Source organism: Ranitomeya variabilis, chromosome 4 (genome assembly GCF_051348905.1).
Source record: "Ranitomeya variabilis isolate aRanVar5 chromosome 4, aRanVar5.hap1, whole genome shotgun sequence".
NCBI lineage: Eukaryota > Metazoa > Chordata > Amphibia > Anura > Dendrobatidae > Ranitomeya > Ranitomeya variabilis.
Window position 1 is genome coordinate 46503597 of NC_135235.1, and position 18095 is coordinate 46521691.

General features: G+C 43.1%; 1 protein-coding gene across 2 annotated transcripts in view; it reads left to right on the plus strand.

Annotated features, from left to right (window-relative positions):
* The window catches only part of LRRC27 (leucine rich repeat containing 27), a 52139-nt gene extending 39598 nt beyond the window's left edge, over window positions 1-12541 (plus strand). For both annotated transcript variants that reach the window (XM_077258445.1, XM_077258444.1), the window contains 3 exons: window positions 4514-4656; window positions 9065-9191; window positions 12249-12541. In XM_077258445.1, coding sequence (XP_077114560.1) covers window positions 4514-4656; window positions 9065-9191; window positions 12249-12395 — 417 coding nt within the window. In that variant the 3' untranslated portion in view covers window positions 12396-12541. The remainder of the gene's footprint in view (window positions 1-4513; window positions 4657-9064; window positions 9192-12248) is intronic.
* Window positions 12542-18095: the final 5554 nt, after the last annotated feature.

Sequence of the window (18095 nt, forward strand, 5' to 3'; positions counted from 1 at the left end):
TTGTCTATTCTGCTGCCTCTCGTGGTAGCCTCACTGCTGCACTGCAGGCTAGCTCTGTTTAGGCGCTGTCCTGCTTCCACTCTACTGCCATCTAGTGGAGCCTGCACCTACCTGCATTGCAGCAGCATGACAGACACTGGCCAGATGGATACTAAAGGAACACACTTGTTAGGCCTCCTGCTGGTGAATGGTGGCCTATGATCGCTATGATCGCACTTGGCCTAAAGGCCGCTACAGCCCTGGGTCTTGTGTCCAGAATACAAAAAATGTAGATTTTGGCTTCCTGAATAAAGCCTTAGGCTACATTCCCACCATAATGTTTGGAGTTTACGATGTTGCAGAATTTCTGCTCCTATTAGGTTACATGTGATTTTTAATTACTTTTGTGAGTATATTTTTTTCACGTTTTTGACGCTGCCTTTTTTTGTCTCTTTTTGGTGTGTCGTGCTTTAAATAAAGCTGCTTTGTTTTTGATACTTCCTGGTATTTGGCTTTTACATAACTTCATTGATACTGTGTTTATGCTGCAGAAAGTCACTAAAGACACATGTGCCTTTATTTTACCTGCTGATTTTTACACATGCAATGCAAGTCTATGGGGAAAATCTGCACATAAAACCCAGGGGCTCCTACACATCGCACATAAAACAACTTATGCTCCGGCTCATTCTTTGGTTTTCATGTATTATAATAGCAGTAATTCAGCATTGATACTGAAATAAATGTAAGCGGGCGAGTGATTCGACAAGGCCTTGGCGGGGGTGTTAATGCTGTAAATCTACGTTTATGATCATACTCAATGTCCAGGCACATTGCTGAAGGCCGCGACTCAGAACATGGTTTATACAATTTATCATCTGGACATTTTGACAAGGACAAGACCTTATTTTAACAACGTGAGTAAAGCCTCATTATGTAGTTCCAACATGATAGAAAGTACTTGTAGTGGGGATGGCATGTATACCGCAGCATATAGTAGGACACATTACCTTGTTTTCTACATTTCAGTACTGTTGTTGTAGGAACTCAGAAAGACTTGATCAATGCAAAGCAATAATAAAACGCATAAGGCCTCATTCACACACCGGTGTTATTCACGTGCATACAAAAAATGGTAAATGTGTTTGATCCGTGTGTCATCAGTGTTCAATCCGTGTCCCTGTTTCCCATCCTTGTGTCATCAGTGTTCAATCCGTGTCCCTGTTTCCCATCCTTGTGTCATCAGTGTTCGATCCGTGTCCCTGTTTCCCATCAGTGTGTCATCAGTGTTCGATCCGTGTCCCTTTTTCCCATCAGTGTGTCATCAGTGTTTGATCCGTGTCCTTGTTTCCCATCAGTGTGTCATCAGTGTTTGATCCGTGTCCTTGTTTCCCATCAGTGTGTCATCAGTGTTTGATCTGTGTCCTTGTTTCCCATCCTTGTGTCATCAGTGTTTGATCCGTGTCCTTGTTTCCCATCAGTGTGTCATCAGTGTTTGATCCGTGTTCTTGTTTCCCATCATTGTGTCATCAGTGTTTGATCCGTGTCCTTGTTTCCCATCCTTGTGTCATCAGTGTGTGATCTGTGTCCTTGTTTCCCATCCTTGTGTCATCAGTGTTTGATCCGTGTCCTTGTTTCCCATCATTGTGTCATCAGTGTTTGATCCGTGCCCTTGTTTCCCATCCTTGTGTCATCAGTGTTTGATCCGTGTCCTTGTTTCCCATCCTTGTGTCATCAGTGTTTGATCCGTGCCCTTGTTTCCCATTAGTGTGTCATCAGTGTGTGATCTGTTTCCTTGTTTCCCATCCTTGTGTCATCAGTGTTTGATCCGTGTCCTTGTTTCCCATCCTTGTGTCATCAGTGTTTGATCCGTGTCCTTGTTTCCCATCCTTGTGTCATCAGTGTTTGATCCCTGTCCTTGTTTTCCATCCTTGTGTCATCAGTGTTTGATCCGTGTCCTTGTTTCCCATCAGTGTGTCATCAGTGTTTGATCCGTGTCCTTGTTTCCCATCAGTGTGTCATCAGTGTTTGATCCGTGTCCTTGTTTCCCATCCTTGTGTCATCAGTGTTTGATCCGTGTCCTTTTTTCCCATCCTTGTGTCATCAGTGTTTGATCTGTGTCCTTGTTTCCCATCAGTGTGTCATCAGTGTTTGATCCGTGTCCTTGTTTCCCATCAGTGTGTCATCAGTGTTTGATCCGTGTCCTTGTTTCCCATCATTGTGTCATCAGTGTTTGATCCGTGTCCTTGTTTCCCATCCTTGTGTCATCAGTGTGTGATCTGTGTCCTTGTTTCCCATCCTTGTGTCATCAGTGTTTGATCCGTGTCCTTGTTTCCCATCATTGTGTCATCAGTGTTTGATCCGTGCCCTTGTTTCCCATCAGTGTGTCATCAGTGTTCGATCCGTGTCCCTTTTTCCCATCAGTGTGTCATCAGTGTTTGATCCGTGTCCTTGTTTCCCATCCTTGTGTCATCAGTGTTTGATCCGTGTCCTTGTTTCCCATCAGTGTGTCATCAGTGTTTGATCCGTGTCCTTGTTTCCCATCATTGTGTCATCAGTGTTTGATCCGTGTCCTTGTTTCCCATCCTTGTGTCATCAGTGTTTGATCCGTGCCCTTGTTTCCCATCAGTGTGTCATCAGTGTGTGATCTGTGTCCTTGTTTCCCATCCTTGTGTCATCAGTGTTTGATCCGTGTCCTTGTTTCCCATCCTTGTGTCATCAGTGTTTGATCCGTGTCCTTGTTTCCCATCAGTGTGTCATCAGTGTTTGATCCGTGTCCTTGTTTCCCATCCTTGTGTCATCAGTGTTTGATCTGTGTCCTTGTTTCCCATCCTTGTGTCATCAGTGTTTGATCCCTGTCATTGTTTTCCATCCTTGTGTCATCAGTGTTTGATCCGTGTCCTTGTTTCCCATCCTTGTGTCATCAGTGTTTGATCCCTGTCATTGTTTTCCATCCTTGTGTCATCAGTGTTTGATCCGTGTCCTTGTTTCCCATCAGTGTGTCATCAGTGTTTGATCCGTGTCCTTGTTTCCCATCAGTGTGTCATCAGTGTTTGATCCGTGTCCTTGTTTCCCATCCTTGTGTCATCAGTGTTTGATCCGTGTCGTTGTTTCCCATCAGTGTGTCATCAGTGTTTGATCCGTGTCCTTGTTTCCCATCCTTGTGTCATCAGTGTTTGATCCGTGTCCTTGTTTCCCATCAGTGTGTCATCAGTGTTTGATCCCTGTCCTTGTTTCCCATCAGTTGTGTCATCAGTGTTTAATCGTGTCGTTGTTTCCCATCAGTGTGTCATCAGTGTTTGATCCGTGTCCTTGTTTCCCATCCTTGTGTCATCAGTGTTTGATCCCTGTCCTTGTTTCCCATCATTGTGTCATCAGTGTTTGATCCATGTCCTTGTTTCCCATCCTTTTCATCAGTGTTTGATCCCTGTCCTTGTTTCCCATCCTTGTCATCAGTGTTTGATCCATGTCCTTGTTTCCAATCCTTGTCATCAGTGTTTGATCCATGTCCTTGTTTCCCATCCTTGTCATCAGTATTTGATCCCTGTCCTTGTTTCCCATCTTTGTCATCAGTGTTTGATCCATGTCCTTGTTTCCCATCCTTGTCATCAGTATTTGATCCCTGTCCTTGTTTCCCATCCTTGTGTCATCAGTGTTCGATCCGTGTCCTTGTTTCCCATAATTGTGTCATCAGTATTTTTCATGGAAGGATAAATAAATGCATTACAAAGCTTCCTCTATACTTTGCAATGTTAAACACGAACAATGCACTGATGCCAACCGTGTGCTGTACGTGTTTATCACTCCTAGGCTTGTACTTGTACTTTTGATCTGTGACACCTGAAAAAACGGACATGTGAACAGCCCCATAGTCTATAGTGGGTTTTATTGTGTCTGTGGAAAACATAGATTGAACAGGTACTTACAACACGGACGTCTGACCGAGGCCTAAAAGGGTTTAGTGGGGTAAAAAAAAAAAGTTTTACAAAATGCCCAAATAGTATTAAAGAAATAAACGTCACACTCCAGTTGCCACTCCCCACCACTGCTTTTACTACGCTTTCCCCAACGTGCTCTTTCCTGTTGTGCAGTAGAGGCGATTGTGCTGCACCAAAACATAAGATGTGCTTTTCATGCAGCAGTATTTTCATCAGTAAATTTTGTCTCCATATTTTTAAGCCAAAACCAGAAGTAGATCCAAGACAGATGACACAAGTGGACTTGGACTGTGTTCACACCACATTTGGTGGCTCTCCTCCACTGCTTATGGTCTTTATCTACCGGCTGTAACCGATCATGTCTATGGCGCATGAGAATGCTGCAGCCAATCGCTGCCACAGGGACTACTTGCGGCTATACCAGTTGTGACCTTAAATATTAACCTGTCTTTTTTACTAATGTGTATTGATATTTTTGACTCTTTTGTATAATAGTTGATCTTCTGCATGCAATATATAACTTTTGTTGTGAATTAATATTCCCATAGAAATAGCTTCTTTTTTTCTCCAATCCCCCTGTCGTTACACATGCCTAGGTGCCCACCACTGCTCCTCCATTCGCCACAGATCTGGACACATCCCATGACAAGAATAGCTGGGATAAGCAGAAGAGTCGTCCAGATGAAAATCAGAAAATGATGGCAGGGGTCACGTCTGTGAAAGAAATGGAGAAAGCAAGGTTTGTTTAATCAACAGCGACCATATTCAGGGTGATAACATGTAAACCGTATCGTTAGAGGCCCTGTGGTGCGGGCAGACGCAGGCTCCCCGGGATCACTTTTAAAGTCCCAAACAGGGATATGGAAGTTGCTGTGCATTAGTTATGTTGCTGCAGAATTTATTGCTTAGTTCCAAGTTATTGAGAGTCCGTAAAAATAAATAACATTATTTCTTCAGTGGATGTCGTAGAGAAAAATTGTAAAATCCATAAAGACAACTCCGGAGAGGGGACAAATTACCCTCTGTAAGGTGACTGTCAGACACATAGTGGATGAGAGATAAACCTGGAGTAAAGGCCCTGGCACACATAGCGATTTACCAACGATCACGACCAGCGATACGACCTGGCCGTGATCGTTGGTAAGTCGCTGTGTGGTCGCTGGGGAGCTGTCACACAGACAGCTCTCTCCAGCGACCAGCGATCAGGGGAACGACTTCGGCATCGTTGAAACTGTCTTCAACAATGCCGAAGTCCCCCTGCAGCACCCGGGTAACCAGGGTAAACATCGGGTTACTAAGCGCAGGGCCGCGCTTAGTAACCCGATGTTTACCCTGGTTACCAAAAAAAACAAACAGTACATACTCACCATCTGATGTCCGTCAGGTCCCTTGCCTTCTGCTTCCTGCTCTGACAGTGCCGGCCGTACAGTGAGAGCAGAGCGCAGCGGTGACGTCACTGCTGTGCTGCGCTCTCACTGTACGGCCGAATGTCAGTCAGAGCAGGAAGCAGACGGCAAGGGACCTGACGGACATCAGATGGTGAGTATGTACTGTTTGTTTTTTTTGGTAACCAGGGTAAACATCAGGTTACTAAGCGCGGCCCTGCGCTTAGTAACCCGATGTTTACCCTGGTTACCAGTGAAGACATTGCTGGATCGGTGTCACACACACCGATTCAGCGATGTCAGCGGGACCTCAACGACCAAAAAAAGGTCCAGGCCATTCCGACACGACCAGCGATCTCACAGCAGGGGCCTGATCGCTGGTACGTGTCACACATAGCGAGATCGCTACTGAGGTCGCTGTTGCGTCACAAAACTTGTGACTCAGCAGCGATCTCGCTAGCGATCTCGCTATGTGAGACGGGGCCTTAATGCATATAGGACTAAAAGGGGTTAATCAGCCATGACAGGTTGATTATGAGCAGCTGAATGGCTGCTCACCGTATCTCCACCCCTGGGTGTGGTTCACTTAATAAAATGAGGCCTGTTTGGCTAGCACATGGCTGTGTGCATGGAGGTCTGCAGCTCTCCTGGATTTGAGTGCCTTTGCTAAAGGACTAAGAAACTGCACTATAAGCCAGGCTGGCTACCCAGCATTATTGTATGGACTTTTCGTTTTATGTTGTACTTTGAGCCGGAGAAGGGTTGTATTTGAGTTTCCGGAGATGTGGTTTATGAGGACTAAAATAAACCAGCCGAACTTTTAAAAAGAAATGGTTCCTGTGAATACCTCATGTCGCTCCCAAGTGAGTAGCACTTTTACACCTCACATTGAACATACGGGATTAATTACAAATAGGGAAGTGAGGAAGAAAGGACACTTCAACCTCCATTGAAGTAGGACCTCATGCCGTGAGCAGGTAATTACAACAAGGGATCAGCTGAGAGCGAACAAGTCTAGGATTCATATACCCAGAGGCATACAAGTACATTTGCCTAGGCAAGAGCTTCCTTTGTTCAAAGAAATTATCTCAGACACTCTGGAGCCAGTGGTTAGTGATAATTATTGGGGTTTGCATATATTTTCGGCATCGTGGTGAAGTGACAAACATAACACATTCAGTCACGTGACCGTAAGGCCGGCTTAACACCTTCAACTTAATATCAGTTAGATGGATCATGCTATCCATGAAATGTTTCTTCTCTATAAGAAAGTAAAATTGTAATAGGAAACATGACAACAATATCTCCTGCGTGGGACCTCCAGGGGGCAAAGATATCCTGAAAGTTGGAGATCTCATAATGTTCTAAAGTCCTAGCTCATCCCATGACCAGTCCCCCATATGATCTCATCAAGGGGAGGTATGTGGGCATAACCTTGATCTAATAAAAATCACACTTTGGGTTTTTGTCATTTGTCAGTCCTGGTAGACACAGCTTGCTGTGCTGCTGTCCATTGTCCGAAAAAGGAGTGTTCTCCGCCTCTAAGCTCTGAGCCATTTCCATGACACAGATTTAGTACTTTTTCTTTTATTATCCATTTTATTCCATGTGATTGTATAGAACGTATTGTTTTGTTCCCATTTTGTAACATTTTTGTATATATATTTTTTAAAGCACTGCCTTTGTTTCATGATTAAATATATCAAATTTAATAGCTCTGTTCCTCTTGTTCTGTAAACTGCACCCCTGAAGCCATGTGTTGCCTGTCTGGTGTCCAGTCAGCCTGTATAAACAATTAGTGGTGGCAGCTATTTTTTCGTGAGTTATTCAGGGGCTTGGTGGTGACCGTACTGGAGTGTGTATGTATATGTGTGTATATATATATATATATATATATATATATATATATATATATATATATATATATTATATATTCCATGCGTTGGAATCAGATGTGTATATACTACAACTTCACTGTGAGCTCCCTCATATCCGTTCTAGTAGTGAGAACAGCTTCGTCCATCAGTCGTTGGCCAATTGTGTAATTGTCTTGACGATTGGAGGCGGCGGAGTGCTGGTTTGTGATCATCTGACAACGGCGGGGAGACATCTGCGGGATCTCCAGTATGTTCCCTGACAGCGTAGTTTAGACCTAGGAAGTCAGAAGAAGGAAAAAGTTTGCAGGATTTTTTTTCAGTATGAAACCATGAATCCACGGTGATACGGTGGCTATGAACTACTGTATATCCAAGGCTTCTATGGTGTCTGGATGAGCCACATGGTTTATTGTAAACTACCGTAATCAAAAGTTCAGGGGAAGGACCACTGATAGGATGACTAATGCAATGGATAAGATAAGAGGTAGAATCCAAATACGGGTAGACCAAACAGATGTAGAAGACAGAAACTAGAAATAACAACAATAGGTCAGCGGCAGTGATTTGTGTCCAGTAGCCATTGCATACAGGTGGATGACACTAGAGCGAAGTATGGTTTGGAACAATCACCAATTTTTTGTTGGCTGTAACTTACTTCTAAGCATGTTGGGGGCAGACGTATTCAGCTAAAAGCAGGTAGGTCATCAGTATCCAAGCGGTGCGGGTTCGACGCCCGACACCTCACCGATCAGCTGTCTTCAGCTCCGGCGACCAGATGTAAACATTGAACATTAGCACACTGCACACCTTGTAGTGGTCAGTCACAGGTCTGCCGCACAGCTCCTATTCACCTCAGTAGGAGCTGACCTCCACGGCATGAGAAGGGCCATCATACTGATGTCCGCTCCATTCACTATTTACATCCGTTTGCTGCTGGCAGGGCTGTGGAGTCGGTAAGCCAAACCTCCGACTCCTCAATTTCCATGACTCCGACTCCACCAAAATGGTCTCCGACTCCACTACTTTGACTCCACAGCCTTGTGAAACTCCTACCTGCCGGCTTCCCCAGTGACCCTTCTGATTAGCATGCCTGTCACAACATTATGGCGTGTCATGAGAATGATGATGCACTGGGCCTACAACTCAGAAGAAGCCATGGGGATGCCGACAGACAGTAGGAGGTTGCAGGGAGACCACAGACTACTGACGAGGCCAGTGGACCAAGGTTCTGCAAATCTTTTTGATCAACTCTGGGAATCATCCATGAAAGTTCCTGTCCCTCCAGCCCTTCCTCTCTGTTGTTCTTCAGAGGTTGGTTTCTTTTTACAGGTTAGCCACAGTGACGTCACATCTACAACGTGTCTGCTGCTGCCAATCACCGGACCCATCAGTCATGCCAAGGTAGAGACCAGTGATTGGCGACAGCAGTCTCATGTTGTAGATGGGACATGACTACTGGAGCCTTGTCAACAAATAAGGGTGTGGACCAGAAGATCGGCGTCACTCTTGGTGGCATAGGGCGTAAGTGGGTAAGTGCTGCTTTTTTTCAAGCTCTTTTTCATTTTATTTTTTTTTTTTTAGTAAAATATCCTCTTTAATTATTTCACTGATAGAAAATTATGATTTTTTTATATATGGCAGAATTAGTTTGCGTAGCTTGGCTCAGTTTCACGGAGATCTTCACTATTATACCAGTGTGCACGCCCATACACAGTGACATTCATGCCACTTTGTAATAAGGGCTTTTTATTGATGGATTTTCTGACAGACCGTTCCTTTGGCAATTATCCCAAAAACAAAATAGGCCAATGTTGTCTGTTATAAGACAAGAAGATCATTGTGCCATAAATTAGTAATCTGTCTTTTTTTTTTTTTATATGCATAGAGCCTCCAGAGACCTCCGACTGGAACACCGCATCAAACAACATATCCACACCATGCAGGAGAGGAAGAAAAACCCCAAGCGCTCAGCGCAGGAAGAAATGGAGGCAGCAAGGAAGGAATTAGAAGTGGTGAGTCACGCTCCAGTTCACTAAACTGGTGAATTGCCTTCATACATAATCATCTATTTAATCCTTCACTGAGAGAGTAAGACCACAATGATAAAGAAATATCTGTATGAAAGCAGGGCAGAACTGGAGTGCGTGGCCCTTTGACCCTTAAAGGGAATCTGTCACCAAGTGTTTGCTACCTTGTCGGAGAGCAGCATAATGTAGGTGAAGAGACCCTGATTCCAGTGATGTCACTTACTAGGCTGATTGTTTTATCAACAGATTATCACTAGAGGACTAGTAAACCAGCTGTCATGTAGTCTAACCAAGCTCCCACCAATGATTGGCATCTTTTTGCTTATGCACTGTGTACACAGAACGCTATCTATCAGTGGTATGCATGGGGTGATACAGAGCTCAGGATTTGGAGAACTGATAGATCTTCAGCAGGTAAAACAGGGATTTTATTAAAACTGCAGCAAGCAGCCCGTTAAGTGACACATAGCTGAAATCAGGGTGTCTGACCCTACCTCAGGCTGCTCTCAGATGGATTAGATAAAATCTGGTTTTGAAGCTGAGTCACTTCTCTAGGAGAAGATAGTCAGGATAGTCAAGGAGTTCAAGGTCAATAGCCAGAAGGGTACATCATAAACAGAAGGAAGAGACAAAGGCATAGTCAAGTAACGATCCGAGGTCAAAATACCAGGATTATAGTGAATCAGAGCAAAGGGGTTAAACAAACAGAGAGTCAGAACGAGGTCCAAGGTCAGGCAGCGATAGATCATCAAGCAAAGCACTAGGCATGGAGAAAACAAACCACACTGAGCTGAAGCTATGGCTGGCAGCTATCTGGGACTATTAGCCCAATTAAGTAGCTGAGTAATCAAGGGAACAGGGAGCACCTGACGAGCGCTCAGCACTTCCCAATCTCAAATTGGATGGCCAAGCTGTCACTAAACACACACAGATGGTGACTGATTATTTTTAACACATCTCCAAGCTCTCGAATAGTGCATTAACTGACACACACTGCAGGGTTAATGGGGAGAAGGTCAGTGTGGAGCAGAGCGTCATCAGAGAAGCATATCATGACATGCTGTTAGTTGCCTGACTGCTGCAGCCAACCACAGACTTCATCGGTTCTGTGACATCTGGACAGCCCGGGTCAACACTTCTAAAGCCAATGCCGAATATTGAGGCAGCCTGCGCTGGATCCAACAGATTGTAACAACCCATGCCTAAGAAAAAAAATATTAACAGACAACCCCTGTAACGGTTACACAGCAATATGCAGGCACAGACCTTGTTGGTAACAAGTCCCCTTGGAGGCACTGAGCTTGGCGGTTATCCTTCTCTCCATCTATTTACAGACACTAGACATGGCTTTTTCTCTTGGCATTCACTTTTTTATGTTTTGAGGCATACCAAGCGATATTCATCTCTCACAAATTCAGTCCCAGTGCTCTCAGACTTCAAACAACACACCGTATACAAACTCACCGATGCAGTGAACAGTTTTTCTAGTCATTTTCACTCCTGGACTCCTGCTGTGGGCCATGGTCCCTCCTTGCTGTCTCAGGCCCTGGAGGCTTATAATTTGGGCCATCGCTCACTTCTAAAGACATATGCACACTTGATCTTTTAGATGCCAAGTTTTCCCAGGTGAAGGCACTTCAGGAAAACACCAGCGCATCGCCAGAGATTTTGCTACCATTCTTGAGTTCTATGCTCCACCGCTGGCAAATTTTATCTATGCTATCAACTATAGAGAGTGGGACAGCTTCTGCTACAGAATGAGCATGTTGCTTTTTTTAACTACTTCAGGGGTTCAGATACGTGAAGCGGTTAAAAGACGAGACAAGATGGAACATCTACTCAGCAATGTTGTTTTGACATTGCTGTGCATTCTGTTCATTCTATGGGGTGTGTTTGCGGCCGAGGGTCAGCCTAAAAAAAAAATATGCTGTGTTATCACACCCTCATATAGCAATCCCAAGCAGTTTTCTAGATCTTTTTATGAGCAAGTATATTTAAGAATGTGGGTATGTACCTATACATAATATCTTTGTTTCTTTTGTCTAAACAGGAGTAGATTTGATGTCATTTATTAGTTTATTGGATGGATGAACTCTGCTGTATGCATAATAGTATCTGTTTATTTATTTGTATTGTTATCTAGTTTCAGAAAATGTACCACAACTTTGCCCTTTGCCATCTTCATTAACCGCTTCTGACTTTGTGTGGAGCTTCTTTGCCCACTTTTCTTCCTGGGTGGAGCCACCTATTCCTCTTCTCTTCTTGGGTGGAATCTCCTTGATTTGTTCTCTTCATGTGTGGAACCTCCCAACCCTCTTCTCTTCTTGGGTGGAGGTTCCTTGCTCTGTTCTCTTCATGGGTGGAGCTTCCCATCCATCTTCTCTTCTTGGGTGGAGTCTCCTTGCTTTGTTCTCTTCATGTGTGGAGCCTCCCATCCCTCTTCTCTTCTCGGGTGGTGTCTCCTTGCTCTGTTCTCTTCATGGGTGCAGCTTCCCATCCCTCTTCTCTTCAAGGGTGCAGTCTCCTTGCTCTGTTCTCTTCATGGGTGGAGCCTCCCAATCCTCTTCTCGGGTGGAGTCTCCTTGCTCTGTTCACTTCATGAGTGGAGCCTCCATCCCTCTTCTCTTCTTGGGTGGCGTCTCCTTGCTCTGTTCTCTTCATGGGTGCTGCTTCCCATCCCTCTTCTCTTCAAGGGTGCAGTCTCTTTGCTCTGTTCTCTTCATGGGTGGAGCCTCCATCCCTCTTCTCTTCTTGGGTGGCTTCTCTTTGCTCTGTTCTCTTTATGGGTGGATTCTCACTGCCTGTTCTCACCCTCTATTCATACCATAGTCTTAAGACCTCAAACGTAAACTGTCATGGGAGACAAAACTCAGTGGTCACTGAGATAGGAAATGAAGTCATGTGAGTGAGAGATGCAGAGAGGAAAACATTGTAAGCAGAAGAGGGAAAATGACTGCAATAACGCTCCATAACGTGTCCTGTCTGTTACAGTGGTCATGTGTTTTTGTATTCCTTAACTACTTCTCATGTCTATATTTCAAGGCTTCTTTGCTTCAAGCAGAAATATTACAGAGAAAACGAGAACGAGATGCAGCTTTGGAATATCGATTTACTGCCTTCACGGGTGATGCTTGCCCGAGTGATGTACCAGGAGGAGGACCACAGAACGTCTTTGCAATGCCATTGTGATATATATTCTGCAACTGTTTGATTTAAAACAAAAAATCTGATTTGTAATATTCTTCTCACATTCAAACTACAAAAAGTGGAACACAGACTATCGTCTAATGTCCAGATTGTGAAATTATAAAAATCTACTTTGTTTCCATCTTGAATTTATCCTGACATGCCTGTTAAAAAACACAATTCTGGTGCATCTTTTGGGGGGTTGCGCTGTGCTATTCCTCTGTTATTCCTCCTGTAAATGTATGAAAACTTATTGGATATTAGCATCCCACTTGCCTACAGGATGTGTCCCTACACTATGTGACACTGCCGGCATTGATTGGACAGTTGGAAAAAGCCCATTTAACATGTTTAAATAAATATTTATAAGCAGTTAAAATATTTATAAACAATTTGGAAACAACATTCTACACAAATATGTCCAGGAGGAATACTAGAGGAACAATAGCTGTTATTTTTAGGAAGTTTCTGGGTGATGAACTTTTTTAATAAAACAGATGTGGCAGGGGACACAGTCAGGTCCTCCAGAATGAGAAGAATATGGCTGCTTTCTCTCAGAAGCAGAGCCACGCCTGACCAAGGGCTGTGTATAGTATTGCAGCAGAGATGTATTCACTTTAATAGGGCTGAGTTGCAATACCCGACTCAATACATGGTAAGGGGTGGCGCTGTTTCTGAAAAAAAAAAAAGCACCCATGTTTTTCTAATCCTGGACCACCTCTTTCATCTGTACCTGAACCACCATATTGACAAAAGGAATCAATCCTTTATTATGGTCTCTATTGTAGAACATTGGGACAGTTGTATAATGTATATGATGGGGGAATTATAAGTAAGAGGTTTGATAGATAAGTTAGAAGGATTATGTATTTGAAGAAGAGGCAGATATGTCCTGCATGGTGGATGGCCTGAGGGCAGGATTATGTAGGTAACCTGCTATTACTCGGAATGGTTGACATCTCAGTGCAGGGCTTACTGCATTCACCTCTGCCACAAGCAAGCACAAGTCATTGATCAATTATTACACCAGGGTTAAACCCTAGAAGCAGATTTGGACAAACCTGTTTGTGACAGACTCCTGGGGAATGTCTCCATGTGCAAGAAATACATTTTTACAATAAAAGTAAGTATATGTTTTCATTTTTAGCTTTTCTTCTTTACTCATTGTACAGGCCACTACTAATTTGGATGCCTTGTCATGTCTCATCGGTGAATCAAGTCAGGTTCTCGCCCAAAGGAGCTGTCCCACAAAAGACAATTCTTAGTATCTATCCACATGATAGGAGAGATATGGTGGGAACCCCTCCGATCACTACAAGTGGAGTCCTGAGACCCTCATTCCGGTCCACTCCATAGTTATAGGCAGGAGTCTGAATGGAGCTGCAAATCAAGAAAATGCCCAGCTTCTCCATTCCAGATCTATGGAGCTGATGGAAACGAGAGCTCTCACTTGGTTGTCTCCTTTCCATTGACTTCGAATGGATCTTGGCACTCTGTGTACATAACTTCTGCCCAATTTAAACTCAACCTATTTTCGGTGATCAGACGTATGACATGTGCTGAGGATCGGTGGAGCAGTGGTGGACCTGTGGAGGTGGTGTTAATTGTGGAGCAACCCCTTTAGTTTAATTTTAAACATTAAGGCCTCGAATCATCATGACCGGCATGGGGGCTGGTGGAGTGCAAGGCGCCTGACTCTGAAAAGAACAAAATTTGTGGTGTGATGTACACCACCACTCCTCACAAGTTTGACGCAGGGGGTTAACCTTGCCATGTCCTATCCCAGCTTTGCCCACTTTGTGGGAGCTGTGCTAAAGTGTCATGAAAATTCCAAAAGTTGCAAGCATTTTTTACGACTTTTCAAAACTCTTTAACAACTGTTTTCTAGCTTTGATGACGGGGTCTTCATTTCAGATAGTTCAAATATACTCACTTTCATACACCTTTACTGAAGATCTCCAGTTACTGCTGCTAGTGGAGCTAATTGTACATAGATTTATACAGCTTTCCTTTCAATGCAATAATTAGTAATTAAAGGGAATAAACACCTATGACATGGAAAAAGTGAAATGTTAAGTTTCATTCTTCATTCTTCCGACCTCGTGAAATGCAATTTCCTGCCTGATCCAAGCTGATACATACAGTGGGAAAAATAAGTATTTGATACTCTCCTGATTTTGCAACTTTCCCCACCTACAAAGAATGGAGAGTTCTTTAATTTTTATTGTAGGTGCACTTCAACTGTGAGAGACAGAATCTAAAAAAAAAAAAAAAAAAAATCGCAAGGGGCTCGCAGTGCACACAAGGTCCCCCTGCTCACACCAGCACATGTCCAGGCCCATTTGACGTTCATCAATGACCATATGGATGATCCAGAGGAGGTATTGGAGAAGGTCATGTGGTCAGAGACCAAAATAGAACATTTTGGTATTAACTCCACTTGCTGTGTTTGGAGGAAGAAGAAGGATGAGTACAACTCCAAGAACAGGGTCCCAACCATGAAGCATGGTGGGGGAAACATAATTTGGGGATGCTTTTCTGCAAAGGGGACAGAATGACTGCACAGTATTGAAGGGAGGATGGATGGGGTCATGTATCGCATGATTTTGGCCAACAACCTCCTTCATCAGTAAGAGCATTGAAGATGGGTCGTGGCTGGGTCTTCCAGCATGACAATGACCTGAAACACACTTCCAGGGCAACTAAACATTGGCTCTGTAAGGTCCTGGAGTGGCCTAGCCAGTCTCCAGACCTGAATCCTATAGAAAATCTTTGGAAGGAGCCGAAATTCAATGTTGCCCAGCGACAGCCCCGAAACCTGAAGATCTGGAGAAGATCTGTATGGAGGAGTGGGCCAAAATCCCTGCTGCAGTGTGTGCAAAGTTGGTCAAGAACTACAGGAAACGTCTGACCTCGTAGTTGTAAACAAAGTTTTTTGTAACAAAAATTAAGTTCTGTTTTTCTATGGTATCAAATACTTATATCATGAAATAAAATGCAAATTAATTATGTTTATACAATGTGATTTTTTAAATTATTTTTTAGATTCTTTTTCCCACAGCTGAAGTATCCCTACGATAAAAAATACAGACCTCTCCATTCTCTTTAGGTGGAAAAACATGCGAAATCGGCAGTGTATGTATGTATATATCTATATATATCATTATATACATGCAGTTTGGACCAGGAATATTTGGACAGTGATACAGGTATGGGAATTTTAGTTATTCAGCCGCTGTATATTCCCCACACCCTGGTTCTGCACTTTGGCTGAAAATGCATCGATCATGTGGACGTGCTCTAATGCAGATCATTCAGCTAGATAAAAACTTCCAGACATTCTACAGCAGCAAAATGAACTTTATTAAAGGGAACCTGTCACCTGAATTTGGCGGGACCAGTTTTGGGTCATATGGGCGGGGTTTTCGGGTGTTTGATTCACCCTTTCCTTACCCGCTGGCCAGAGCTGGCCGCAATATTGGATTGAAGTTCATTCTTTGTCCTCTGGAGTAAACGCCTGCGCAAGGCAATATTGCCTTACGTTGCGTTGGTGTGTACTCCGCAGGACAGAGAATGAACTTCAATCCAATATTGCGGCCAGCATGCAGCCAGCGGGTAAGGAAAGGGTGAATCAAACACCCGAAAACCCCGCCCATATGACCCAAAACTGGTCCCGCCAAATTCAGGTGACAGGTTCCCTTTAAAGACTATTCCGAAAGTTGCCTAACTTTGCATTTAAGAAGCAAATGAAAAATAAAGAAAAATTGTTTGCAAAAGTGTTAATAGCCTTCAAGTCTCTAAGCTCCTCCGTGTGCTAAAATGTATTTTAATTATTAAACATATTTAATTAGCACAGAATTCTAAATATAAAAATGAACTGATAATAAAAATTTTCTGTAAGGAAAGCAGTTGTGGGAGCAGATTCTACAACCACATACAATTTCACACAAGAGTTGGTGTGAATCCATTCGCAGGTTCTCATCAAGTAGCCAGATCGGCAATCTCTGGCCGCTGGTAGGAAGCTGTGAGAAGTTCCTCCTGGCATCCATGGCTCTTCTTATAGCATGGTGCAATGTCAAATGTGCATCGTGCCGCAACGATGATATTGCGCCAGGTCAGCTAAACAAATGGATACTTAAGGAAGCCAGGAGGTAGTAGGCGGCTCCCATACATTGGCCACCGATCACTGTCATGGCCGATAGATTGTGTCTTTCAAATCAATTTGGACCAACTCTACCCACAACCTTCTAAGGCTGTGTTAACATAGTGGGTTTTCTAGAAGGATTTTGAAGTGGATCACGCTCTAAAATCCACATAAAACCCCCTCTTCAAATATTCTCTGAATACTGTTTTTGTTCATTTCAACGGACGATGCATACTGCTAGGGCCAGTTTTTTTTGTTAAACATCGCCATGGAGAAAAATAAGAGAAATATCACTTTTTTGGAGACAGATTCCGCATAGAATCTGCTCCAAATTTACAATATCAAGTCAAAATGCTGCAAAACATTTGTATGGGAATAAAATTCTTTAAAAAAAAAAACAATTTAAAATTGCTTCAAGACCACTTTGAAAAATGGCTAGGGGAAAAAAAGACAGGAAAAGACAAAGGTTACTGAAGTGGTTTCCTCTTGAAAAATTCAAAAAAAATTCTAAGACTAAAAGAACTCATTCAATTGTCAGTTTTTTTCACGTACAAGAAATCAGTTTGTGAAACAAAAAAAAAAAGTTTCTCAACCTTTTCTTATATAACAGCCCGTGGAAAACTGCATTCGAATGGCATCCGAGTCCTGTCCATTTTATTTCTCGGACCCATAGACTTGACGAATTTGAGCCAACACCCAGATCAATATCCGACATGCCTCCACAATTTATCCTCAACCGCTCAGTTCGTAAAATAGCAAGAACTTGTAAAAAAAAGGAGACCTAAGACCTAGGATCACAGAGATTTTTTAGAGGCAGAAAAATACAAATCGTTTTTAAAGAGTAATCCGATTCAGAAATGCTCCTTTCTGGGATTTTTTTTGGAGTCCTATTTTTTCCTAAAGCGTTCTTGCATAGATTTTTCCCACAGTGTTTTGCAACCTTTTCACTTTACAGTGTCAAGTTTGGAGTGTATTCCAGGAGAAATTTACTTTAAAAAAAATTAACATGCCACGTCTTTTTTTTACCTCGTTGGAAAAAATAGCTAAAAAACTCGACATATGAGGATCAATGTGGATTTTACATTGAAATGAATAGAAAAAGTATGCAAAGTGTATCTCAACTGCTTTTTGAGGAGGATTTTGGAGCAAATACACTTCAAAACTAAGAAATCAACACAAGCCAGAACCTGTGTTAGGGCTCATTTCCACTGGCGAGGAAAACGGACGAGTGCAATCCGATAAAAAATCGGATTGCACTCGGACCAATGTTATTCAATAGGTGTCTTTTCATTTGCGATTTTTTTTCTCTGCGGAAATCGGACTGAGAAAAAAATCGCAGCGATTTGCTGCGAGTCTCGGACGAGACTCGCCAATGCAACTCAATGGGTGCGAGAAAAAAAACGGACGGAATACGGACCATCCGTATTCCGTCCGTTTTTTACGGATACATCACCATTCTGTGGCCTAGAACACTGTCCATGGTCCTGTAAATGACTGTATAAAAATAGTTGCAGAGAAAAAAAAAGGATTGCATACGGATGTCATACGGATGTAAAACG